This window comes from Panthera uncia, chromosome D4 (genome assembly GCF_023721935.1).
Source record: "Panthera uncia isolate 11264 chromosome D4, Puncia_PCG_1.0, whole genome shotgun sequence".
Lineage (NCBI taxonomy): Eukaryota > Metazoa > Chordata > Mammalia > Carnivora > Felidae > Panthera > Panthera uncia.
Genome location: NC_064807.1, coordinates 86877046 through 86897882, shown reverse-complemented (window position 1 = coordinate 86897882; position 20837 = coordinate 86877046). Strand labels below are relative to the sequence as shown.

The window sequence follows — 20837 nt, the reverse complement described above, 5'->3', positions numbered from 1 at the left end:
CCCCGCCGGGGCGTCCACAGACTGACCTGCGGCAGCCTTGCCCTGTGGTCTCTCTGCACACCCACCCCTCCCCCGCTGTGATCTGTCCCCCTCCACGCCGACGGGGCCCGGGCCCCCCGGGACCCCGGATCGCCAGCAGGGCCCATCTCTGGGTCTCACCTCACAGGTTACCGGAGACCACGGTGGTCTACCCTGCAGATGTGGTCCTGTTTGAGGGCATCTTGGTGTTCTACAGCCAGGAGGTCCGCGACATGTTTCACCTGCGCCTCTTCGTGGACACGGACTCGGACGTCAGGCTGTCGAGAAGAGGTGAGGCGGACGCGGGCCTCTCTGCCCCTGGCCGAGGCCGGCCGCCGGTCCTCACCGCCCTCCTCTTCTTGCCCCAGTTCTCCGGGACGTGCACCGCGGGAGGGATCTGGAGCAGATTCTGACCCAGTACACCACCTTCGTGAAGCCGGCCTTCGAGGAGTTCTGCCTGCCGGTACCTCTCGCCTACTCGGGACCCTCCTTTTCTCCCTTTTCGAGAGGGACCCCTGGCGCCCTGTTCCGTGAGAGCTGAATCGTGGGTGCACAGGGTCCGATTTACGAATGGAGAGATTAGCCCACTGCACCTCGTTCCCAGGCTGTTCCCAGGCCGGTCCCAGCTCTCGAAGCGTCTTTTGCGTTATCACTTTCTCTGCCTCGAAAAGCCCCTCGTCCCCCACGTCCACGCGGCTCACCTCCTCTCTGCTGCGGGCCTTGACTCACCGCACGTGCTCACCCCAGGAACCCCCTGCTCCCCCTTCTCCAGGCACCTCTGGAGAGGTGGTCTCACACTCCCTGCTTTGCTGGCCCCTCTCAGAACGGGAAACGCCACGAAGGCAGGGACGTGTTTGTTCGCGGCCCAAACGGACACAGATCTGGCACACCGTAGGCACTTCGTCCCCCTGTCCCTGCCGCGTGTTTCTCCAGGCTGCACGTGGCTGGCTCTCCAGGTCCAGGTGGCCTGCGGGGAGGCCTTGACTGTTGCACGGCCATCTGTCGTGTCCTCCACCTTCCGTCCTAACTAGATAGGGTTTCCAGGTGCTTCTCAGGGGAAACTTAATTATTTTGCTTCTTGAAAGTGAGATACGGCACAAAGGCCCTCGAACGCGGCTTCCTGCTTCGGTTAAGTTGGACAAACGAATTCCCTCTCCCGTTGCTTGAAGAGAACGTTTTTTATCTCACGTTCACGTTTCCTGAAGCGTCCGGAGAATGGTTAGAGAAGTAAATGGTTATATCCTGTTATTCACAGGAAGATGTTTGGCAAAATAGGTGGTTTACGGTAAAACTCTGGGTGCCCGGTCTGACGGTGACCCTGCGTGGACCGCCCTTGAACTTGCCACTCGTTTTACTCACAGCCTCACACCGAGTCCAGCCTGGGTGGCCGTGTCCGTCCCCCACCCCCCGGGAGCACGACCTTTCTCAGCTCTGCATTGGGTTCCATCCCTCCTGCCCCTCGCCGTCCCCTCGTCTGCACCCCACCAGTGAGCAAACCTTGTGGAACCAGCCTGGCCCCCTGTTGTCACGTCCTCGGTGGGTCCCCACCGCTGGCCCGTGTGGCTCATCTCTTGTGACGTGCCCTGTTGGTCCGTATCGACACGCCTGCAACATTGCACACTCCGCGGGTCGGTCCCTCAGCCCCGACCTGTTTCTCTTTGCTCTCCCTCTGCTTTGCCTGATTCACGTGTGTCCCCCTCAGTGGCATCTAGTTGGGGTCGCTCCTCGGTGGCCCTGTGCCTCCTGTGTATCTGTCTCCCTGCCCGTACCCAGAGGGGCACCTGCTGGGGAGGGGTTAGCGAGGGAGCAGGTGCTGACGACGGCCAGGATCCAGTCTGCTGCCACTGGCCTGCTCACCGCACCGGGCCTCCTGCAGAAAGCTTCCTAGTTCCTGAGGAGGAAGGTCACGTGTTGTGGCGGGGCGCCCCGCTGCACTTGGCTCGGTGTGCTGTTTGCACAGAGAAATGTTCCCACGGTGGTGTCCACGGGAAAGCGCGAGAGACACCAGGGGAGAGACACGTCTCTTCCGGCTGCCTCCGCTTCTCCTTCTTGTTTTGCCTCTCGGGCCACTGCCTCCGGCTCCTGGCTAAGCCCTGAATCCCGGCCCCACTGTCTGCCACGACACCGGTCCCTGCCACGCCCTGGGGCTGATTGAATCTGGCCTCAAACAACTAGAAGTCACCCCGGGGGGGTGGGGGGGGGACAGATCCTTACGAGACCCCCCTTTCTGCCTTGCAGACGAAGAAGTATGCCGACGTGATCATCCCCCGAGGGGTGGACAACATGGGTAAGAACCCGCCCCGCCTCCTCCGTCTGCCCCCCCGGAGCCCCAAAGCAGACCCTGCCCGGTCCTGGCACCGTTCCTGAGGCTGGGACGGCTGCCTGTCCGTGCACGTGCCTGTCCGTGCAGGTTCCAAGTATCAAAAAAGGGGTTTGACACGTCGTACACCTTAAGCTGACCCGATGCCGGTTGTCAGTTATAGCTCAGTAAAGCTGGGAAAAGATGTGTATCGACGGGGGGAGTCCCTCGTTCACAGAGAGCGGCCGACCCAGGCTCTTGGTTCACAGAAAGCCCCGCAGACCAGGCCGCCGAGTTTTACTGTGCTCACTGCCCGACCCGCGTCTGTCTGTCTGCTGAGACGCGGTGCCACCAGGCCCAGGGCCGCCGCGGGCAGGCGCGGCCCAGCGAGCCCGCGGCAGATTTTTCGCTGGCCTGGAGGCCTCGAGGGGGAACGGGCGCGGCTAAGTGCGCTCTGTCTCTGCCGCAGTGGCCATCAACCTGATTGTGCAGCACATCCAGGACATCCTGAGCGGCGACATCTGCAAGTGGCACCGAGGGTCCAACGGGCGGAGCTACAAGAGGACGTTTCCCGAGCCGGGAGACCGTCCCGCAGTGCTGACCTCCGGCAAGCGATCGCACTTGGAGTCCAGCAGCAGGCCCCACTGAGCGGCGGGGTGCCCGGCCTCCCGGGCAGGCCCCCCGCCCCCGCCCCGACAGACTGTTCGGGCTGTGTCCGGAGATGCCTGCCCCCCACCCCCCGTGTGGACGCAGCTGCTGCTTCCTCTCTGCGTCTCACGGTACAGACGGGGGGTGGGGGGGGGGGTGGAGCGCGAGGATCACGGGGTTCCTCCCTGTTGTGGGCAGACCTGCACCTGTGACACTCAGCCCCCCGGGATGGCGGCAGGCCCTCCTGCTGCCTTCACCTGCTTCCTCGCGTTCAGGAAGCTTCGAGTCCGTCTTTAAGTTCCTGAGAAGCGTGCCACAGAACGTGTGGCGAGCAAGTCACGTTATTTCGGGAGCATCGAGCAGCCCGCCTGGACGCGGTGGCTGTCCCAGTGTGTTCGACGGGAACCCACGGCGTGAGGGACTTTGTCCAGGACGATCTGGTTCCCACACAACGTGTGACCGAAACATAGGTTTGGAGAGGGAGCGTTTCCCCTTTTTACGTGTTACACGTGCGAGTGTTTTGTTTCGTTGTTATTTATTCTACCGTTAATTGTGACCTAGTGACGGAGTCTCGTGCCCCGCAGCGGGGTGCGACCCGGTCTGGCACGCACGGATGTAGGAGCCACGGAGGGGTCTCCTTCCTCCTGGCCTTGCGCCAAGGGCAGAGTCGAGGAAGGAGCCCTGGGAACAAGCTTCCCTTAGCCAGCCTCGGCCGCAGGGGACGGGCCCCGCTCCCCCGGCCCGAGCCCCGTCCCCGGCCCTGCGGGTCGGGACAGGAGGCAGGCTGGCGCCCGCCGTGTCCACACACAGTCCTACTCGGGGTCAGGCCTCCCCGCTTGCAGGAGCCTCCTGGGCCCCGCGTGCTCTGCGGACAGGCCTTCCCGGGTCGGGGCGCACCGTCCAAAGGCAGCCCGTCTCCCTGCACACACCTAGAGTCCGCGGCCGCACAGACGATGCCCGGGCTCCATGTCGTCCTGCTTTGTCTTCCCCTCCCCAGTGGCACCGTTCCTGTAAAAGCGACGCTTTGCCGTTGCCACCGGCTAAACCGCACGGGCACTTCCGGTTTCCTTCTAGCGAGTACTGTGTGTAGTGACATGGATGGGACCTCAGTTGGGCTTGGCCGAGCTCCGTGGCTGCTTTCGGAGGTGTGTGTGACAGTCTTGTCCAGGTTATTTTCTCCCCTTCTGGAGGGAGAATCAATAAATAACACCAGTTACCAATACCAATTTGTCCCTTTTTTAATTCTACACGGGAGGCAGGTTCAGGACACGGATCCGCGGGGCTGGAATACACGTCACGTGCTGCAGGTGCCGCTCGGCCACGCACCTCAGCCGAACCCCGCAGGGGCGGGGGGGGTTGAGAGTCGGCGGCAGTGAGGGTCCTCACTGCAGCGGCCAGAATCCCACCTCTGCTTCTTCAAAGGCTTCTCACTCGGTAGCTCGTGTGACACCACCGTGTTCAGAGCGCGTCCTCAAGACCTCACCGGGGGCAGGGGCTGAGACCGCCATAGCCCAGCAGGTCCAGCGGGCGCTCGGGAGAGAGACCGGGGCCTTGGCTGGCACGACCCTCGCTCCCTTCCTGCTTCTCCTCCCGCGTGAGTCCCACACTAGCCTGGTTCGGGAGGTTCTTGGGCGTTAGTGGACCCAGAAGGCCGCGTTCTTTAACGCCTGGAACAAAGAAACTTTGTTGCTCAAAACGAACTTTGCTTATCCGGGGACTGTTTGAAAAATGAAACCGCGGTAGCCCAGCCAGCCGGCCAGGCTTAGGGCTACCCTGTCACAAGAACACCCCCGTAAAAGTTCTGCCTCGCCCCGGCCCCGGCCCAGACCTTCACCGGGTTTGTGTCCTGCTAGTATTTGCGAATCAAAATGTCCCAGCTGTCCTTCCAGCGAAGGGCCTTCAGTTCGCTGGGGGAGAGTGACTTGTCCCCGTAGGTGAGTGGGCGCAGCGTGTTGAACACGTGACAGGCACAGGAGTACCACGCCACAAGCAGGGCGCTGAAGAGGCTCCTCAGGAGCTGGGTCCTGCGGGCACCAGGGCAGGGCACGGGCATGAGGGACCCTGTCACCCTCCTCACGCCCTGCCTGATGTGCCGAAAGTGACCCTCGTGCACCTTCCCGAATCTCCCATCTACACCCACGATCCCACAGTAGCGTCCCCACGTCCAGCATCATCACACCACAGCCCTCCCGAGAGGCTCTGCGGCCCCTGACCACCCGGATCCCGAGTCCATGCCCTTTGGGCCAGCTTCCAGAACTCGGGTTTACACATCTCTGCTGTAGCTCTGTGCACCGGGCAGCCCCGCCACGGGGGTCCTTCCCCGTCTCCCACACCCGCACCTCCTCTCCCAGCCAGCCCCAGCTTCCTCCCCTGGCGTCCCTGCTGGGACCTTAGCCCGTCCCACGCCACACTGAAGCCGTCACTCCGGGGCCCCGGTGAGGGCCTGTACCTGCACAGGTGGTCGCTGATGTGCTGCAAGACCACGGGGAGCAGAAGGATCTGGAAGGTGAGCGCCGGCAGGTAGTGGTACAGGAAGAGCGTCTTCTCCATCAGGAAGAAGGGGACGTAGTTCACCGCCCAGCCGCCGGCACACAGAGCCCCCGCCAGCACCCAGCGCAGCCAGGAATCTGGGGCGGGAAGGTCGCCCTGAGCCAGCGCTGCTGACTCGGGCCTCGCCCGCAAAGGCCCTGTGGGTCCCTGGAGCCGCCTGCCTCATCTTTCAGGGTGCCCACTCGCTCCTCCCCCGCCTCCTGACCCTTCCCGTGATCTCTGGGGAAAGAGCGGACTGTGTCGTAAGAACTTTCCAGTGGCTTCCTGCGGGGTCCTCACCATCCCGACCCTCTGAGCCACACCAGCCCCCGGGGTGGGCGGGGGGCAGGCCCAGCTGGTCCCCACGGTCCCCGGCTTGTCCGGGATCACCACCAGGTGGGTCAGCCTCCCGTAAGAGCCATAAGGGGCTGTGTTTGTGCGCCCGGCCGGCCCGCTGGGTCCAAGAGTCGGCGGGAAGAGTGGAGACGGGCCACACGGCTCCCGAGGCCTTTGTGGCCCCGCCCTGCCCAGGTCCTTACAGCTCTTCTGTCTCAAGATGGTTTATAGTGGTTTCTATTACTGTAAAGCACCCCTGCCCAAGAGATCGCCTGCTGGCCACTCTGTGCCATCCAGCCATGCCGGAGCGTGCAGGCACTCAGGCTGTCACGTCCTGAGGTCACAGCAAGCGCTGCCTGGTACCCACACGTCCCCGGAGAAGCCTCTGGCACAACCGGGGAAGTCAACCGCAACATTTTGTCTCTAGGGAGACAAACATTGATTTAAGTTCCTTCTATGCAGAAAATCGCCTAAGGTGCAGGATCCTGGCGAGGCCGGGCTGTCACCGGAAGTGCTGTGAATGCCCGTCAGAAACAAGCTGCACATTCGGGGCACCTGGGGGGCTCAGTCGGTTAAGCGTCTGACCGGCTCAGGGCACAATCTCGCGACTCACAAGCTCGTGAGTTCGAGCCCGGCGCTTGGAGCCTGGAGCCTGGAGCCTGCTTCGGATTCTGTGTCTCCCTCTCTCCCTGCCCCTCTGCTGCTCACGCTCTCTTTTTTTAATGTTTGCTTTTGAGAAAGAGACAAAAAGAAAGAAACTGGCTGCACTAACCCTCAGGGAGGTCACAGATCTTTCTTCGGCGTCTAAGCAGGTACCAGAAGAAGAGCAGAGCGTAGACCACAGTGGCGAGGCTGGCCGAAGCCCAGATCACGACGTTCCCAAGCAGGTGGATCTGAGCCTGTGAGCACACAGGGACACACCGTCGGCCATCGACCGCCCAGAGGGATAAACCCTCGAGGACGCTCGCCTGTCTGCCGGCCTTCAGCTCAAACGCTGGCGCAGGCTGGGACCCCACTGCTGATGGACATGCCTATTCCCAATAAGTCTCCCTCTGGAAAAGTGCTAAGCTCCTTGATCTGGTAGGCAGAAACCCAGCCAGGCGCGGCCGGCACTCTTACATTATCAAGTGCCAACCCAGAGCCACAAAGGGCCAAGGACCCTGCTTCCCGGCAAGTGATGGCTCGTCCCCCGCTCCGGCGGGAACAAGAGAGGTGAGCATTCTCAGCATGAAAATTTGGGGAATATCTGCTGGCAACCGACTGGGCGCCAGCTCCAGGGCCGTTGGTCCTACTGGGACAAGAGGGACGACATACATGGAAACGGCACTGGCGGGCTCGGCCGCTCATGCTCTGCGGAAAATACAGCTTTTGTCAGGAGAGGGGAACAGCGTTGCTCCCCCCAGAGCAGTAAAGCCTGGTTTCTGTCAAGGTGCAGACGCGTAGGACCTTACTCGTCACGTGAGGGAGGGAGCACTCTCCCGGCAGGAGCACTGACCCTGTGCTGCCGACTCGTGTAGGGAGAAAGCCCAACGTGGGCTTCTGTGCGGAGGAAGGCCCTGGAGGAAGCCAGGCTGGGTAGGACGCGGTGGCTGCTCTTAACGCCACGGGAGTCTCGAGGGACGACTGTGACGGCCGCCCACTTACGACCAGCGCGAGCACCCACTTACGCTGGTCCTGGGATGCAGCCAGTACGCGATGCTGGTGTCCAGCGTGACCCAGTCCAGTGGCGACGAGCTGTACTTGTGCTCCGAGCCGTCGCTCTTGGCCGTCAGCATTCTCCACTGCAACAAGGCCACAGGCTTGAGGCGGGCGGACAGCCAGACGCCTCACCGCGCAGGGACCTGTCCCGGTCACGGGGGCATCCCGCTCCCCCTGAGACGCGGCCCCAGAGCTCCAACCACCCTGTCTGCAGACGAGAGAACTGAACTTGGTGCTGAGAACGCTTTTAGAGACGGGAGGCCGACTTTCTGCTTCTGACCTCTCTCGGGCCCCATCGTGTTGACCGTGGCACGCGATGACCTGACCCGGGGGGCTCAGCGTGTGCCACGCTGCTGGCTGGGCTCTGACTACTCCTGCCCCCGACGTCACAGGCCCCCCGGGCTGTCAGTGGGGCACTGGCCACTTCCAGAGACAGAGGAGCCCGCCCCACTGAGCCAGGCCCCAGGCTGACGCCGGGGAGGGAGCCGCTCTCCGGGGCGCAGTGCCGTGTGGCCGGGAGCCCGCTCCCCCACGCAGAGCCGTGGTGCACCCACCCACCCGCCCCCACCACGTCACCTGCAGCTCCAGGAACCTGGCCAGGAAGCTCAGGTTCCTGTGGACGTCCATCTGCGTGGGCGAGTGCAATTCCACTTCTCTCTCCTTCTGCTCCTGGCCTGACAGACACACCGGACCCAGAAGAACGTGAGCGGAAGGTCGGGGAGCCCGCGACACAGCCGTTGGCGTGGTGAAAAGCGGGCCTCCCCCTCCTCAGACCGCCCACAGCGGCTGCGTCAGACCGTGTCACTCCGCTCGGCTCTCCCCCCGCAACGGGACCAAATCTACCCACCAAATCTAGATCCTTCCCGTCAGACAGCTCAGCTCATACCGCCTTCCAGCAACACTTCAGAGTGACGGCTTCGGTTGCTCACGGCTCGGCTGAGCGGGGAGCAGCGTGGACAGCGCGTCCAGCCCCCGCCGGAACCAGAGCCCGCGGGGCCGGCGTCCTGGTAAAGGGGCGGCGACGGGTGGCCAGCAGGCCAGGCCGGACTCACTTTTGCCGTAGCGGTGCTCCTCCACGTTCCACACGGTGCTCTCGTGGTAGCCCCGCGACAGCTTCTCCCCGACGACCTCCAGCTGCCGGAACCCCCAGTCTGGGAGGTGTGCCCCGCTCAGCTGGCAAAACCAAGGGAGGCGGGGCGTGACTGGGAGGCTAGGGGCCCCGGCTCACGCCCGCCGCCCCCGCCAACCGGTCACTTTGTCTGCAGCCCCCAAGGGCGACAGCCTCTCCCCTGTGGGGCCGTCACGGCGGGATTCAGTGGTGAGAAGTTATAAAGTCCTCCCTCGTCAGTGGGCAGGAAACACGGCGAGGACCTTGGCCAGATGTGCTGCCCGCTAGGAGCCCGTTCGGCCCGAAGGATCCGTAAACCGATTTCACGAGCCCCCCGCCCAGACGGGCGAGCCAGACTCCGCGCCCTCTCACCTTCAGGACCGCGGAGGTGTTCACGTGCACCAGGCGGACCTCGGACAAGATGGTCTTCCAAACCCCCGCGTCAGAGTCTCTGTTTACAATGTCCTGTGAAAGCAGACCCCGTCCGTCATCTCGTTCCGTCCTCCACTTCCTTCCACGGAACGTGAGGACCGGTCACCAGATGACACTGCCCCAGGCCGACAGGAGGGGCCAAGCTCCGGGAAGCTAAGAGGACGGCGGCCCTGACCTCGCTGCGGACACCCAAGCACAGGTGCCGGTGCCGCGGGTCCGGGACACACGCCGCCCTCCTGCAGAGTTGAGGGACCTCCGAGAGCTCCCTTCTCTGGCAAGTGCACACGTGGTCCCCGACAGGTCCTTGGGAGGGACTCCCCAGAGTGCATTACGGAAACACGAACGTCACAAGAGCACTGGCCTTGTCATATCTTATTGCAGCCTCAAGAAGACACCGTGAGGCCGTGTGCTGCCGGTGAGAACCAGAGGGCCCGGGGGGCCCGGTGGGCATGGCGAGGAGGCCTGGCCGAGGAGCACGGCCCGTGCCAGCCATCTTCCGGCCCTGTCCCAGCTCTGTGAGCTCCCGTGGGAAATGTGGGTGCAAGGGGCTGAAGGTGCTACCAGCAGGAGCAGGAGCAGGGGAAGGGAGGGGGGAGGAGGGGGAGGAGGGGAGAAGAGAGGGGAAGAGGGGGAAGAGAGGGGAAGAGAGGGGAAGAGGGGGAAGGAGGAGGAAAAGAATCAGCGACAGCAGGACGGCAGAAAGGGCGGTGGATAGGACCCTCAGTAGAGATTCCAGGCTGGGCTGGGTGCGGAGTGTGTGCGTCCAGCGGGGACATCTGGGGGCGGGGGGAGATGAGCAGACTGCAGGCAGACAGCTGCCCACGGAGATGCAAAGCGGGAGACACAGCGTGCACACGAGCACCGACAGCAGCCTCGCGGCCCTGGCTTTGCCGGGACGGCCTACGAGCGGCACCGCACCCCGTGGGATGTGCCGGTCACGCCTGCGAGAACCACAAGTGGGGCGAGGAGGCTGGTGTTCGGCGGGCAGCTGCTGCCGCCGCGAGGAAAGCCCGCCTCTCGTTAGGGAGGGCCCCCCAGCGGGTCACCACGCTCAAGGGACTGTAGCGGTGTCTGCGAGCACGTCCTTAACTCCTGCGGGCTCAAGGACCCAGCCACAGAACGCTTTCCTCCTGCCTTCTTTGCTGGACGCGCGTGCAGCCCTGGAGAGTGACTCTGTGGGGACGGCACGTGCCCCTGGAGGCTCCAAGGAAGGGCGACCACAGCGCCCGCCGCCTCAGCAAAGAGCCACCCCAAGGAACCACCCGACTGAAGGGCCAAGCAGCCCCTGGGGAAACTCTGTCGGGGGGGGGGGGGGGGGGGGGCGCTGGTTAACATCAGGCTCCCCTGGTCAAGGGATGGGGGCCGAAGCCCCCGACCCCGTGTGTTCAGTGACCTGGAGGCTGAACAAGCAACAAAGTCAGAGGGAACCTTCACCTGGAGGCCCACGTGAACCATACAGCCGGCGTGGAGCGCTGACCCACCGTTCCGTAACCTCGTCACTGCCTCAGGGGAAGTCTCTGTCCCCAAGGAAAACACCTATGACCTTATGACTAAAAGTCACTAATTTTACATCGAAATCAGAATTGTGGTTTGTTTTTTTTTTTAAGATTTTATTTTTCAGTCGAGAGAACAAGGAGGAGAGAGAATCTTAAGCACACTCCACACTCTGTGCAGAGCCTGATGCGGGGCTGGATCCCATGACTCTGGGATCATGACCTGAGCTGAAACCCAGAGTTGGATGCTTAATCGACTGAGCCACCCGGGCGCCCCTCCAGATTTTCAAGTCATCTCTACGCCCGACGTGGGGCTCGAACTCAGGACCCTGAGATCAAGAGTCACCCGCTCCGCCGAGGGAGCCCCTGGGCGCCCCTGAATCGGAACCGTTCCAAATGGCGGTTCTGAACGGTCACGTTACAAAGGATGCAGTACTGACGGCCATTAAGCCCCGTTTCCGGTGGGGACTCACCAGTCTCCAGAGGTTCTGAGGAGGCATGGAGATGTTGTAGTCGATGTAGCAGGACACCTCCTGCGAGTGGGGGCTCAGGGGCGCCGCGACGTCGTGCCTGGAGAAGGAAACAGGCTTGCGGAGGGACTGCCTCAGGCTGCTCTGAAAAGGCGTTCACGAGGTCTTCGAGGGTCCCCGAGGACGCACCACCCTGGGGCTTGCTGATAAACGTGACACTGAAAAGGCAGCCGCCTGCCACAGTCACACCTCTGGGGGAAAGGACACGTGACGAGGGGTCTGACAGAGGCGTCGTGTCGCTGGACAAGCGCCCACGATCCCCCAGAAGCACGACAACGTGCATCCGGCAGCTCCCGGACAGCCAGGCCTCAGAAACGTCTGGGCTACGAAGAGCACTGTTGGGGGACAAGGTGCCCTCGGTGCCGGTGACCTCCAATGTCCAGAAACACCCACCACCCTCGTTCGCTGTGTCCTACTGTGCGCTGGGCACTATGGAGCAGCTGGGGACCCCACAGGGAACGGAGTCCGTCTCACACCCTGCAGAAGGCAGACCTTCACACATATGGACGCGAGTGTGCCAGGCTTGTAGGGCACCACCGATAAAACCAAAGTAGCAGGGAAAGTGCCCGGGCAACGCTCTGAGGAGGTGACGTTTCAGTGGACACGTGGACACAGCAGGCCATGGGGGCGTGAGTCCAAGAACTTTCCAGGCCGATGGAGCAAGTGTCAAGGCCCCAGGGGTGCAGCACTTGGTCGTGTGGGGACAGCAGAGGCCAGGGTGACTGCAGGGAAGGTGACCAGGGGGTCACCAGGGGCAGATCCCAGGGGGCCTGAAGCCAGGAGAAGTGGGGACGTTGAGTGTCAGGGCCACACCGTGGAATCCACTGGAGTGCTTCTGGCCAAAAGGCCGGCACTGTGTTCACAGGGCGCCGCTGTCGGGGGTGGGGGGAATAGAGGCAGAGGTCGGGGCACCGGCCCCAACAGCACAGGGATCAGGCCTGGCCTGGGCCGCAGTGAGAACGAGGACGGGAAGAAGTGGTCTTATCTGAGGAGAGGAAGGGAACACAGAGAAGGACCCAGGGGGCGGCTCAGCAACTGACTCTTTCCAGAGAGAAGCAGGCCGGAGGCCGGGAACCTGCTGTACCCCAAAGCCAAGGTCTGCAGTGTGGCCTCCGGGGGGAGGCCGGGACCCGAGGCACAATTCATGTGTCCTGGAGAGCCGTGAGATGACCCACGAAGCCGGGTGGAGGAAGAGACGGGGCCCGGGCCCATCGATGTGCGGACGGCTCGGGTCAGGTGAGGTGAGAGCTGAGAACCCACACGTAAGGACCTTTCCCAGCCCCGTTGAGCCTGCGTTTGAATCCTTCTCGAATTCACGTTTGCTTCAAGCAACCGGACTTCACATCATCCTGTGCGGGAAGCAACTCCCGTGCTCGCCCCAAACTTGTCTTTCGAAGCTCTGGGGCCTCCCGGGCTCGCACTGCTCCTTCGCGCCCACCGAGTGCAGGGTCCCGCGCGGGGCCGCCCCAGGGGAGGCAGATGCGGCTTCGCCAAACGGAGAGCCCGAGGGGGACCGAGGGGGCCGAGCAGGGACACTCACGTGTTGAGGAAGCGCGTGGTCATGCCGTGCACCAGTTGCACCACATCTCCATGCCGCACGGGCCTCGGAGGGTTGCTCACCACCAGCTGGTGCCTGCGGGGACAGAAGGCCGGCTGGGACCGAGCTCGGGCCCCTGCAGAAGCACCGCGCCCACCGGGCGGCAAGGGCTCCACATTCTCCCACCGGCGGCAATTTGTACCTTATGGGAGGTGAATTCGTAAAAATCAAAACAGAGAAGTCTGGTTAACTCTTTTCTCAGACCTCAGGCCACTTTCCAAGCTTCCTGTCGTGACCCCGCTCACCATCACCACGCTCTGGTTGCTCTGTGTTTCTCTACAAACGGTGGAGTGGCAGACACACCTGCACCCGCCCAGAAATCGCTCGAACGGATGGAATCTGTTTTCCGCCAAGCCCTCGATGAAAGCGTACTAAGGGCCCGTCGGGTCGGCACCGTGCGTGCGGTCCACAGTCGGACATGGCCGCTGGCCTCACGTCACCGCAGTAAATGGGGAACACAGCCGCCGAGAGAGCAAGCTAAGCAGCAGCCAACGGTTGTGCCACGACGGACACGGGGAAGCCATCAGGCCACCCACAGGGAGGAGGGCGGTCCAGGCCGCCTCCCAGAGGAGCCAGCTGAGTAGGACTGTTCCGGCCAGAGGGGCGGCATGCGTGGAGCCTGCCTCACTCCAGAAACGCAGGGCCGAGGGCAGAGGTCTGGATTGCACTGGATGGGCAACAGCACAGCCTGGCTGACGGAGTGGACTGGGAGAGGGGGACAAGGGGGTCCCCCGTCTGGGAGGCCTGAGCAGGTGAATGCCCGGGGAAGGTGGGGTGGATGGTGACAGAGGAGCGTTTGGGATGCACCTGTACAGAACCCAGGGGTGGGACAGAGAGCGGCCAGTTCACGGAGGAAGGATCTACCCCCCGACTGCGGCTCATCAGCACGGAGCTGCTCTCGGAGCTCCGAGGGAGGAGGTGCACACGGCGAGGAGCCCAGGAGCCGAGCCCTGTCCCGGAGGCCCAGCACCTGCACGCACCTCCCAGGGTCCTTTACGATCCACCAGTTGTTGACGTCTTTGAAGGGGTAACAGGTCACCTGCTGCTGGTGCGAGCTGCCTCGGCCGTTCTCGTATCTGTGAAGGAACCAACACAGAAACGCGTCTGCCAGCGGGCGGCAAGCAGCCTCCTCTCCAGGTCCCTGAGAATGTCACCTAGCAGGGTGGGGGGCCGCGGGGGGGGTGGGGAGGATGAACGTCTAAGTCTAAGTGGGGCTGGAAGACTCCGGCAGGAGGCTGTGTCCAGCGTGGAGGGCGCACAGCTGACATGACAGAGCCCGGGCCCCCTGCTCCTCAAGTCCCTCTGTTTTATACACAGAAACGACAAGGTTTATTGATAATCAGACTCTCAGAGCCCAAAGTCTTTCTGTCTCGTGTATTTCTTTCCTTTTTCCTTTTTTCCACGCCGTGGAGCCTAACGCAGGGCTTGAACTCATGACCCTGAGATCAAGAGTCAGACGCTTCATCCAGGCGCCCCCCATGAACTTCATTTACAGTGAAAGCTGGTAACAGCCAAAGTGTGAAACAAACCAAACGTGTTGCAATGTTCGAGTTGCAACGGCCACTTTCCTTACATCATGGGGTAGGTGCTCTGGTGGGAATGAAGCCAGCAGGGCACGGGTTTGCCAAAAACGTTCTTCAGAGTGACCTGGGAACCGTAGGCCACCTCCAGGGGCTGGCCCTGCGTGATCCGAGCCAGCCCTCCCTAAGACAAAAGCGAAAAGGTGGCAAGTGAGAAAGGGGGGTGCCGATCTCACCAGCCTCACTGATGGCCACACCTCCATGGGGTGGGGGTGGGGGGGACACATTCACAGTGGTGGCCGTTGTTATCACGTCACATAACTGTGATGACAGGGGACCTAATCGTAATGTCACGTTAGGTAATCGCTAACACAGCTGCTGAGGACTGGATGCTGGCTCTGGGGCCAGGCGCTCACCTACCCTTCCACAACACCCCGAAGATCCGACAGCATCTTCGGAGAAGGGCAACCCTGTCCATTCAAAAGGTGAGAAAAGTAGGAACGGGATGAGCTGACAGATTTGTGCAAACACCCAAACCAGCACTCAGGACCGGGTCTGTCTGACTGGAGTCTCCTGTCCTAACCGCCCCGACTGGCACATTTCACTATCGCCGCAAAGTCAGTATGAACGAATGCCAGAGTCGAGCTCGTCCTCGGAAGCATTTGCAGCTGCCCGGAGTTTGCAGGACGTCATGATGTCCCGGGGCAGGTCACACTGAAGAGCTAACCCCTTCATGCAATAGCTCACCGTCAGCATGTGCAGTATTAATTTAAAAATACTAAAGCAGATTCCTCTTGACTGGGTTTTCCCCTAAACACTCAACGTTTATGTGAGAAAACTTTGAGTCCACCCTGTCCTCTTTTTCTAATGTTTTTATTTATTTTCGAGACAGGAGAGACAGAGCACGAGCAGGGGAGGGGCAGAGAGGGAGGGAGACACAGAATCGGAAGCAGGCTCCAGGCTCTGAGCTGTCAGCCCAGAGCCCGACGCGGGCCTCGAACCCACGATCCGCGAGATCATGACCTGAGCCGAAGTCGGGACGCTTAACTGACTGAGCCACCCAGGGGCCCTGTCCCTGTCCTCTTTCTAAGGGGGCCGTGGCACCGCATCTTACCTCCAAGCTGGCCTGGAAGGCACTGGACATGATTTGATCGTGGGGCCCAGAGCGGTAGACCAGACTCAGGTGGACGTAAAAGAACAGCAAGTACATGGCGGCCGGGACGACCAACAGAGCTGCCGCGCGGGCCAGCAGGTGACAGAGCACAGAGACCTACACGGGACGGAGACACGTCACGTCCTGCCCCACGCAAAGGCACGCAGGTCAGCAGCAGGGCTCCGGGCTCCACGCGGCCGCCCGTGGGGGACTCACAGAAGTCTGCCTTTTGAGAAGCCTTTTCCGCCAGCCGCGCCCATCACAGCCCTCTGCCCCACCCCGGGACAGCCACACACCCCGCTCTACTTTAGCACCTACGTTTGACAGACTCCGGTCTCCTATCAGGTGCCAGGCGTGGACGCCAGCGACAGCGAGCACGAGCAGGTACGTGAAAACACCCACGTATTTGACGCTGAAAGGACACGATGAGAAGCCGTTGCGACGAGGCTCAGAAGCAGGAGGCCGCCAACGCCGCCTCAGACCCGTGGACCAAACTCACCCCACGGCACAGGAGCAGGCCACTCCGGTCAGCGTCAGCCAAAACCACCAGCTCGGAGAGAAGGGCCTGGGGTCAAAGAGGAAGCGCGAAGCTGGGGACGGGTCACCAAAGACCACCCGAAGGCCAGAGGGGGCACGTTTCTCAGACCTCTCGGGGTCGGCTGGCTGTCCCCGAGCTTCAGGACGGGAAAAACAAATGCTCGTCTCCCAAATGTCGGCCCTGCCAAAATCTCTTTTTAGCCGGGACATCTCTGCAGTTACTTTAAAGTACGCAAAAATGAGAACGTATTTCTGGAGTCAGGAAGGAGCAAAGGGCCAGTCCAGGTGACAAAAGGTAGCCAGCGGGCGGCTCTCCGAAATGAAAAGGCATCAGACCGTCTCAGGTCAACAAACCACCCGAGCCCTTCTTTCTCACGAACTAGGAAGGGCGTGTCACATCCTGCATACCTCTGTTTTTGGGAGTTGGAGAACTTCAGGTAGGACAGCACAGCCAACAGATTAAAGAATATTAACACGGACTCCAAAAGCATTAGCCTTGACTGAGTGATGAGAGCGTTCTCTGTTGCAAAGAGGACACACGTGTCGGTTGTGATGTAGTGAGGGCAGATGTACGAAGGTCGAAGCACCCACGGGAAGGGCCCGCCCTAAAAGTCACGGCACGTGGAGGTGGGAAGTTCGGGACTGGGGGGCCGGACGGGGTGTGGTCCAGAACCACGAAGGCAGGTTCTTAGGCGAGAATCATGCCCAGCAAGACCTATGCAACCCTGGGCGAGTCGCCGAACCTGAGTCTCTATTTTTCCCATTTGCCCAAGGAATACCAACTTGGTGGGGCTGTCCGTTAGGACAGGACACTGGTTCAGGGCCTCTGTTAGAGGGGCCACTCACTCCACAAACCCTAGTTCTTTGTATTTTCTCACATGACTTCTCATCTTAGTTTTCAGTTGTCCATAAACCCGGGCCAGACTTGGCTGGAGGCGGAGGCACCACGGAGCACCCGGGAGCCCCGTCTGGGCAGCCCCACCCCCACATAGGACTGCGCAAGTCTGAACACACGGTCCCGCCACCCTGCAGCCTGGGAGTCAGGTGACTCCCAGAGTCAAATCTGGGCGAACCGGGCACACTTCCCTCCATCCTGGGAGTAGGAGACACCACGGGGGGCGGGGGGCACATCTGGGCGCCACGCTCACACATAACAAAGGCCAGTGCTTGGTTCTTCCCTGCGCGACCCCAAAGCAGGCCGAGGCCCAGTCTTACCGATGAGCATCAGCAGGGCGGCCCCCATGGCGGCACAGTGAGAAAAACCAAGCTCCGACAGGATCTGGTAGGCCATGGGGACCGACAGGGCCCCCGTGAGGGCGGGCAGCAGGCGCAGAGACCACACGGGCACGTTGCTGCTGTATTCTGAAAGAACAACCACACTCAGCTGAACGCACCACGCACACACCTTCATATGCTGCAGCCATGTTTTCCAACAGGGCATCGCGTTCACAGAACCGAAAATGCAAGTCTGCAAGACTAGGGGCCGTGTCAGGAACGCAGGTACAAGCTACAAATGAAAGCTCTGAAACGAGCCGCGCGCACTCAAAACCTAGCTCTCGTTACGCCTAAAAACAACGCCCGATGATTCGGGAATTGGTGCTTTCCTCATTTACAAATTTACCTCACTTTTCCCCCAAAACATTGCGGCAATGTAGAAAATTTACACGTACAGAAAAGTGACTGTCGTCCGATGCCACATATGCAACGTGCTACGTATGCCAAAAACTCAGGATGCGATAGTTACCACGACTAAACGCTAAGAGAGTTACCAGATCTTTCCAAAGTCTTCCGCTTAGACCGAACTTCCCATACCCTGGACACGTCATAAACCACGCTTGTTAATCGCTATGAAAGCCACTGTCCCTCCATTGTGATACGTACACATCAGTAAGGGCCATGAAGATGACTTTTACCTGCTCCGATTCTGTTCCACAAGAAGTTACCATCGAATCCTCCTAAATAACCTGAAACAGAAGACGAATCGGTAACTCAGCCATTCAGCAAATGGTTCTGGAGTTGCCAGACCATGGCAGGGAACAAGGAAACAATGACAAATAATCAGAAATTTCACTTACAGGTCTGATTTCATTATTATTTTTCTTAATAAACTGCCACAATTTTATTCAGTTAGTTGTTTTTTTTCATTTTTCTTTTTTTTTAGTGTTTATTTTTGAAAGAGAGTGAGTGGGGGAGGGGCAGAGAGAGAGAGAGAGAGAGAGAGAGAGAGGGAGGGAGGGAGAGGGAGGGAGAGAGAGGGAGGGAGAGGGAGGGAGAGAGAGGGAGAGAGGAGGGGGGGGGGGGGGGAGAGAGAGAGAGAGAGAGAGAGAGAGAGAGAGAGAGAGACACACAAAAACACAGAATCTGAAGCAGGCTCCAGGCTCCGAGCTGTCAGCACAGAGCCCAATGTGGGGCCTGAACCCACAAACCGCCCTCGCTTAGAAGTTTTAAAAGGATACTTCTCTCGGTAACGAATCCTACCTCCCAGTGCCAGCAGCATGTGGCCAAACGGTGGTCCACTGCCATCCAAAAAGAAGATCCGCTTCATGTAAAAAGAGATGTACTGCCCATAATACACTTCATCGAAACTGAAAAGCAAACCCACGTGAAATTCAACCAGAAATCTTCAGCAAACAAAGGCGCAAGGGTAACCATATACCTGTTCCCAAACAATGTTAGAAAGTGCTCAGCAAAGGTCAGAACTTTTGCCTCAACTGCACTCCGTCCCCAAATACGGAGACACGGGCACGGCATCATCCACCAGGACAGGAGGGAAAACGCACAGAAGAACAACCACACATACCCTGCAGGTTTGCCTAACACAGACTCTATTTACCCCCACTGTTCCCATTGAGGGACGTGCTAGCAGGCGGCCTACTGAAAAGCCACAGAGACCTGACGCTAATCCCCTCGTTCGCCACCACTTGTGTGACAAAGGGTCCAGAATCACACCTGGTAACCAAAGGAAACAGGGGCAGGTGGGAAAGCAAAACACGCAGAAACCAACCGCAACAAATGCTTCAGTCAATCGGGGACATTCGATGACACTGTCAATATTGCCGTTAATTTCTTAGGCGTGCTAACGTTAATATGGTTTTTGTTCTTTAAGACTCGTCATCTTTTAGAACTATACCGAGTTACTTAGCCATACTGTTTATGACTTGCTTAAAAAAATCCACCACGAGGGAGGGGTGGCTAGGAGTTGATAACTTGTTGAAGCTGGGTCTTTGGTAAGGGTCGTCATACCGTTCTCCCTACTTTTGTGTACGTCCAACGTTTTCAGCCACGAAAAGTTAAACAGAAAGTACACAGGTATTAACCAGAGAGTGGATAGCGCTGCGATAACAGCAGTCACGTCCCGTTTTATAATAAAAGATTTTCTCTTAAGGTCAGTGACGACTCACTTCCAAATTCATCAATCCTCCTCCCTCCACCCTTGATTTTAAGTGGTTACCTAAGCTGTGGCACCTGTTTCATGGGCCAGGTTTCACCTGCTAGAAAACTACGGGTCAAGACGTGATAGGCAGACTCAGCAGGGGCCGTCCGGGGGACAAACCGGCCTCTCCTCTGCCAGAAGCACCTGTCACCAGGAAGCCCAGAATTCCACTCTCCCACCTCCGCTGTTCAGAAAGGCACTTCCGGTCACCGGCGCATGAACAAATGACAACCCTTTCCGAATCCGCCGCCCCTCCCTCCCAACGGAGTTGTTTGGCTTACACCACAGCCCTTGGATAGGAGAGCTGCCACAGGCGGCTCAGTAGCCCCATTGCAGTCAGAGCCACAACGTTCAAGTTGATGTCAGCCGTCACCACGACGGGGTGCTTCAAAAATCCCAACATCCCGTAGAAAAGCAAAAGTGGGTCCTCGAAAACACCCTAGAAAGCAAGGGAAGAGATGACGTCGATACATAAGCGGCAAACCTGAAGGCTCCCAAAGGATCACAGCCGCCCTGGCTCTCAGGCGGCTCTAGAAGAACCATACGCGTCGTGGGGTCATTGAGAGAAAATCGGGAGGACACGAACAGACAACTAAGGTGAGGGTTTGGGAACCTCGTGCCCGAAAATTCACTCATTCAACGACGCACCCCACGAACACCAGCTGAGCACTTCTTGGAAAGGAGCTGCTTTCAGAAGCCCGCTCACCTCGGCGACCTCGACCTTCTGACCCTCAGAAACCTCCTCGTCTGCCGCCAGCATCTCCGCTCCTCCCCTACCCGCCGCAGCACCATCACCTAGGCGCCCCCCTTCTCACCGTGGGGGTGGCTCTGCACCCAGGCGCCCCCGTTTCGTCCCCGAGGCGTCATCTTCCCTTGAGCGCCACTCGTCTTAAGGCTGCATCTACTCGACGCCCCCTTTGTCGCACCAAATAAAGCTGCACCTGGGGTCTGGCGGTCCCCCTCTCCGCAGAGATCTCATCTGCCCCAGGAGGCCCCTACTGCTCTTCCAGACATTCCCCGCCCCCCCCCCCCCGCCATGGGCTGCACTTGTCCCGCGCCACCGTCCGCCCCAAAGGTTCCATTCGCCCGAGTACCCCTCCTTTTCCCAAGGCTGCACCTGCCGGGGCGCCCGCCTTTCTGCTCGCACTAGCCCTCGGTCCCGCCCCCCGTCGGCTACGACGCCGACGCCGACGCCCCCGCCCCGGCTCGTCTTCAGGCCGCGTACGCGCGTCCCGCGCAGGCTCTCCCGGGTGCCGACCCGGCCCTGGTCCCTGACGCCTCCAACGTACTCGGGTTTCGTCGAGTTCCCGCAGCGCTGCTCCCGCATCCGGCCCCGCCTCGGATCTGCTGTGGGGTGGGGGTGGGGGGGCTGACCGTTAGGGCTCCTCGCAGCGCGCGGGGGCGAGGCTGCTCGGCATGCGGCACCGCCCACGCGCCGCCTGCTCGGCGCTCGATTCGCCTTGCCTGCGGAGCCTTACGCGGGGGAGCGCGCGTGCGTCCCGGGCC

General features: G+C 60.6%; 2 protein-coding genes across 5 annotated transcripts in view; one reads left to right on the top strand and one right to left on the bottom strand.

Annotated features, from left to right (window-relative positions):
- The window catches only part of UCK1 (uridine-cytidine kinase 1), a 5974-nt gene extending 1916 nt beyond the window's left edge, over nt 1–4058 (top strand). The window contains exons 4-8 of one of the 2 annotated variants that reach the window (XM_049630588.1): nt 167–309; nt 387–481; nt 2257–2305; nt 2787–3096; nt 3241–4058. In XM_049630588.1, coding sequence (XP_049486545.1) covers nt 167–309; nt 387–481; nt 2257–2305; nt 2787–2965 — 466 coding nt within the window. In that variant the 3' untranslated portion in view covers nt 2966–3096; nt 3241–4058. Of the gene's footprint in view, nt 1–166; nt 310–386; nt 482–2256; nt 2306–2786 lie in introns of both variants that reach the window. The other variant, XM_049630598.1, reaches the window with a different exon arrangement.
- Nucleotides 4059–4185: 127 nt separating this feature from the next.
- POMT1 (protein O-mannosyltransferase 1) lies at nt 4186–20796 on the bottom strand. 3 transcript variants are annotated; one of them, XM_049630568.1, is made up of 21 exons: nt 20038–20333; nt 19613–19770; nt 18377–18483; nt 17812–17862; nt 17114–17260; nt 16307–16418; nt 15861–15926; nt 15680–15773; nt 15323–15478; nt 14262–14392; nt 13669–13764; nt 12632–12724; nt 11035–11131; nt 9009–9101; nt 8581–8701; nt 8105–8202; nt 7498–7611; nt 6603–6729; nt 5415–5592; nt 4794–4989; nt 4186–4632 (listed from the first exon to the last, which is right to left on the bottom strand). In XM_049630568.1, the coding sequence occupies exons 1-20, from the start codon at nt 20089–20091 to the stop codon at nt 4815–4817; spliced, it is 2268 nt and encodes a 755-aa protein (XP_049486525.1). In that variant the 5' UTR covers nt 20092–20333; the 3' UTR covers nt 4186–4632; nt 4794–4814. The 3 variants fall into 3 exon arrangements, with proteins under 3 accessions (XP_049486525.1, XP_049486535.1, XP_049486517.1); XM_049630578.1 differs by lacking the exon at nt 20038–20333 and adding an exon at nt 20621–20796 and having other exon boundaries at nt 4186–4989; XM_049630560.1 differs by having other exon boundaries at nt 4186–4989.
- Between the last annotated feature and the right edge of the window lie 41 nt (nt 20797–20837).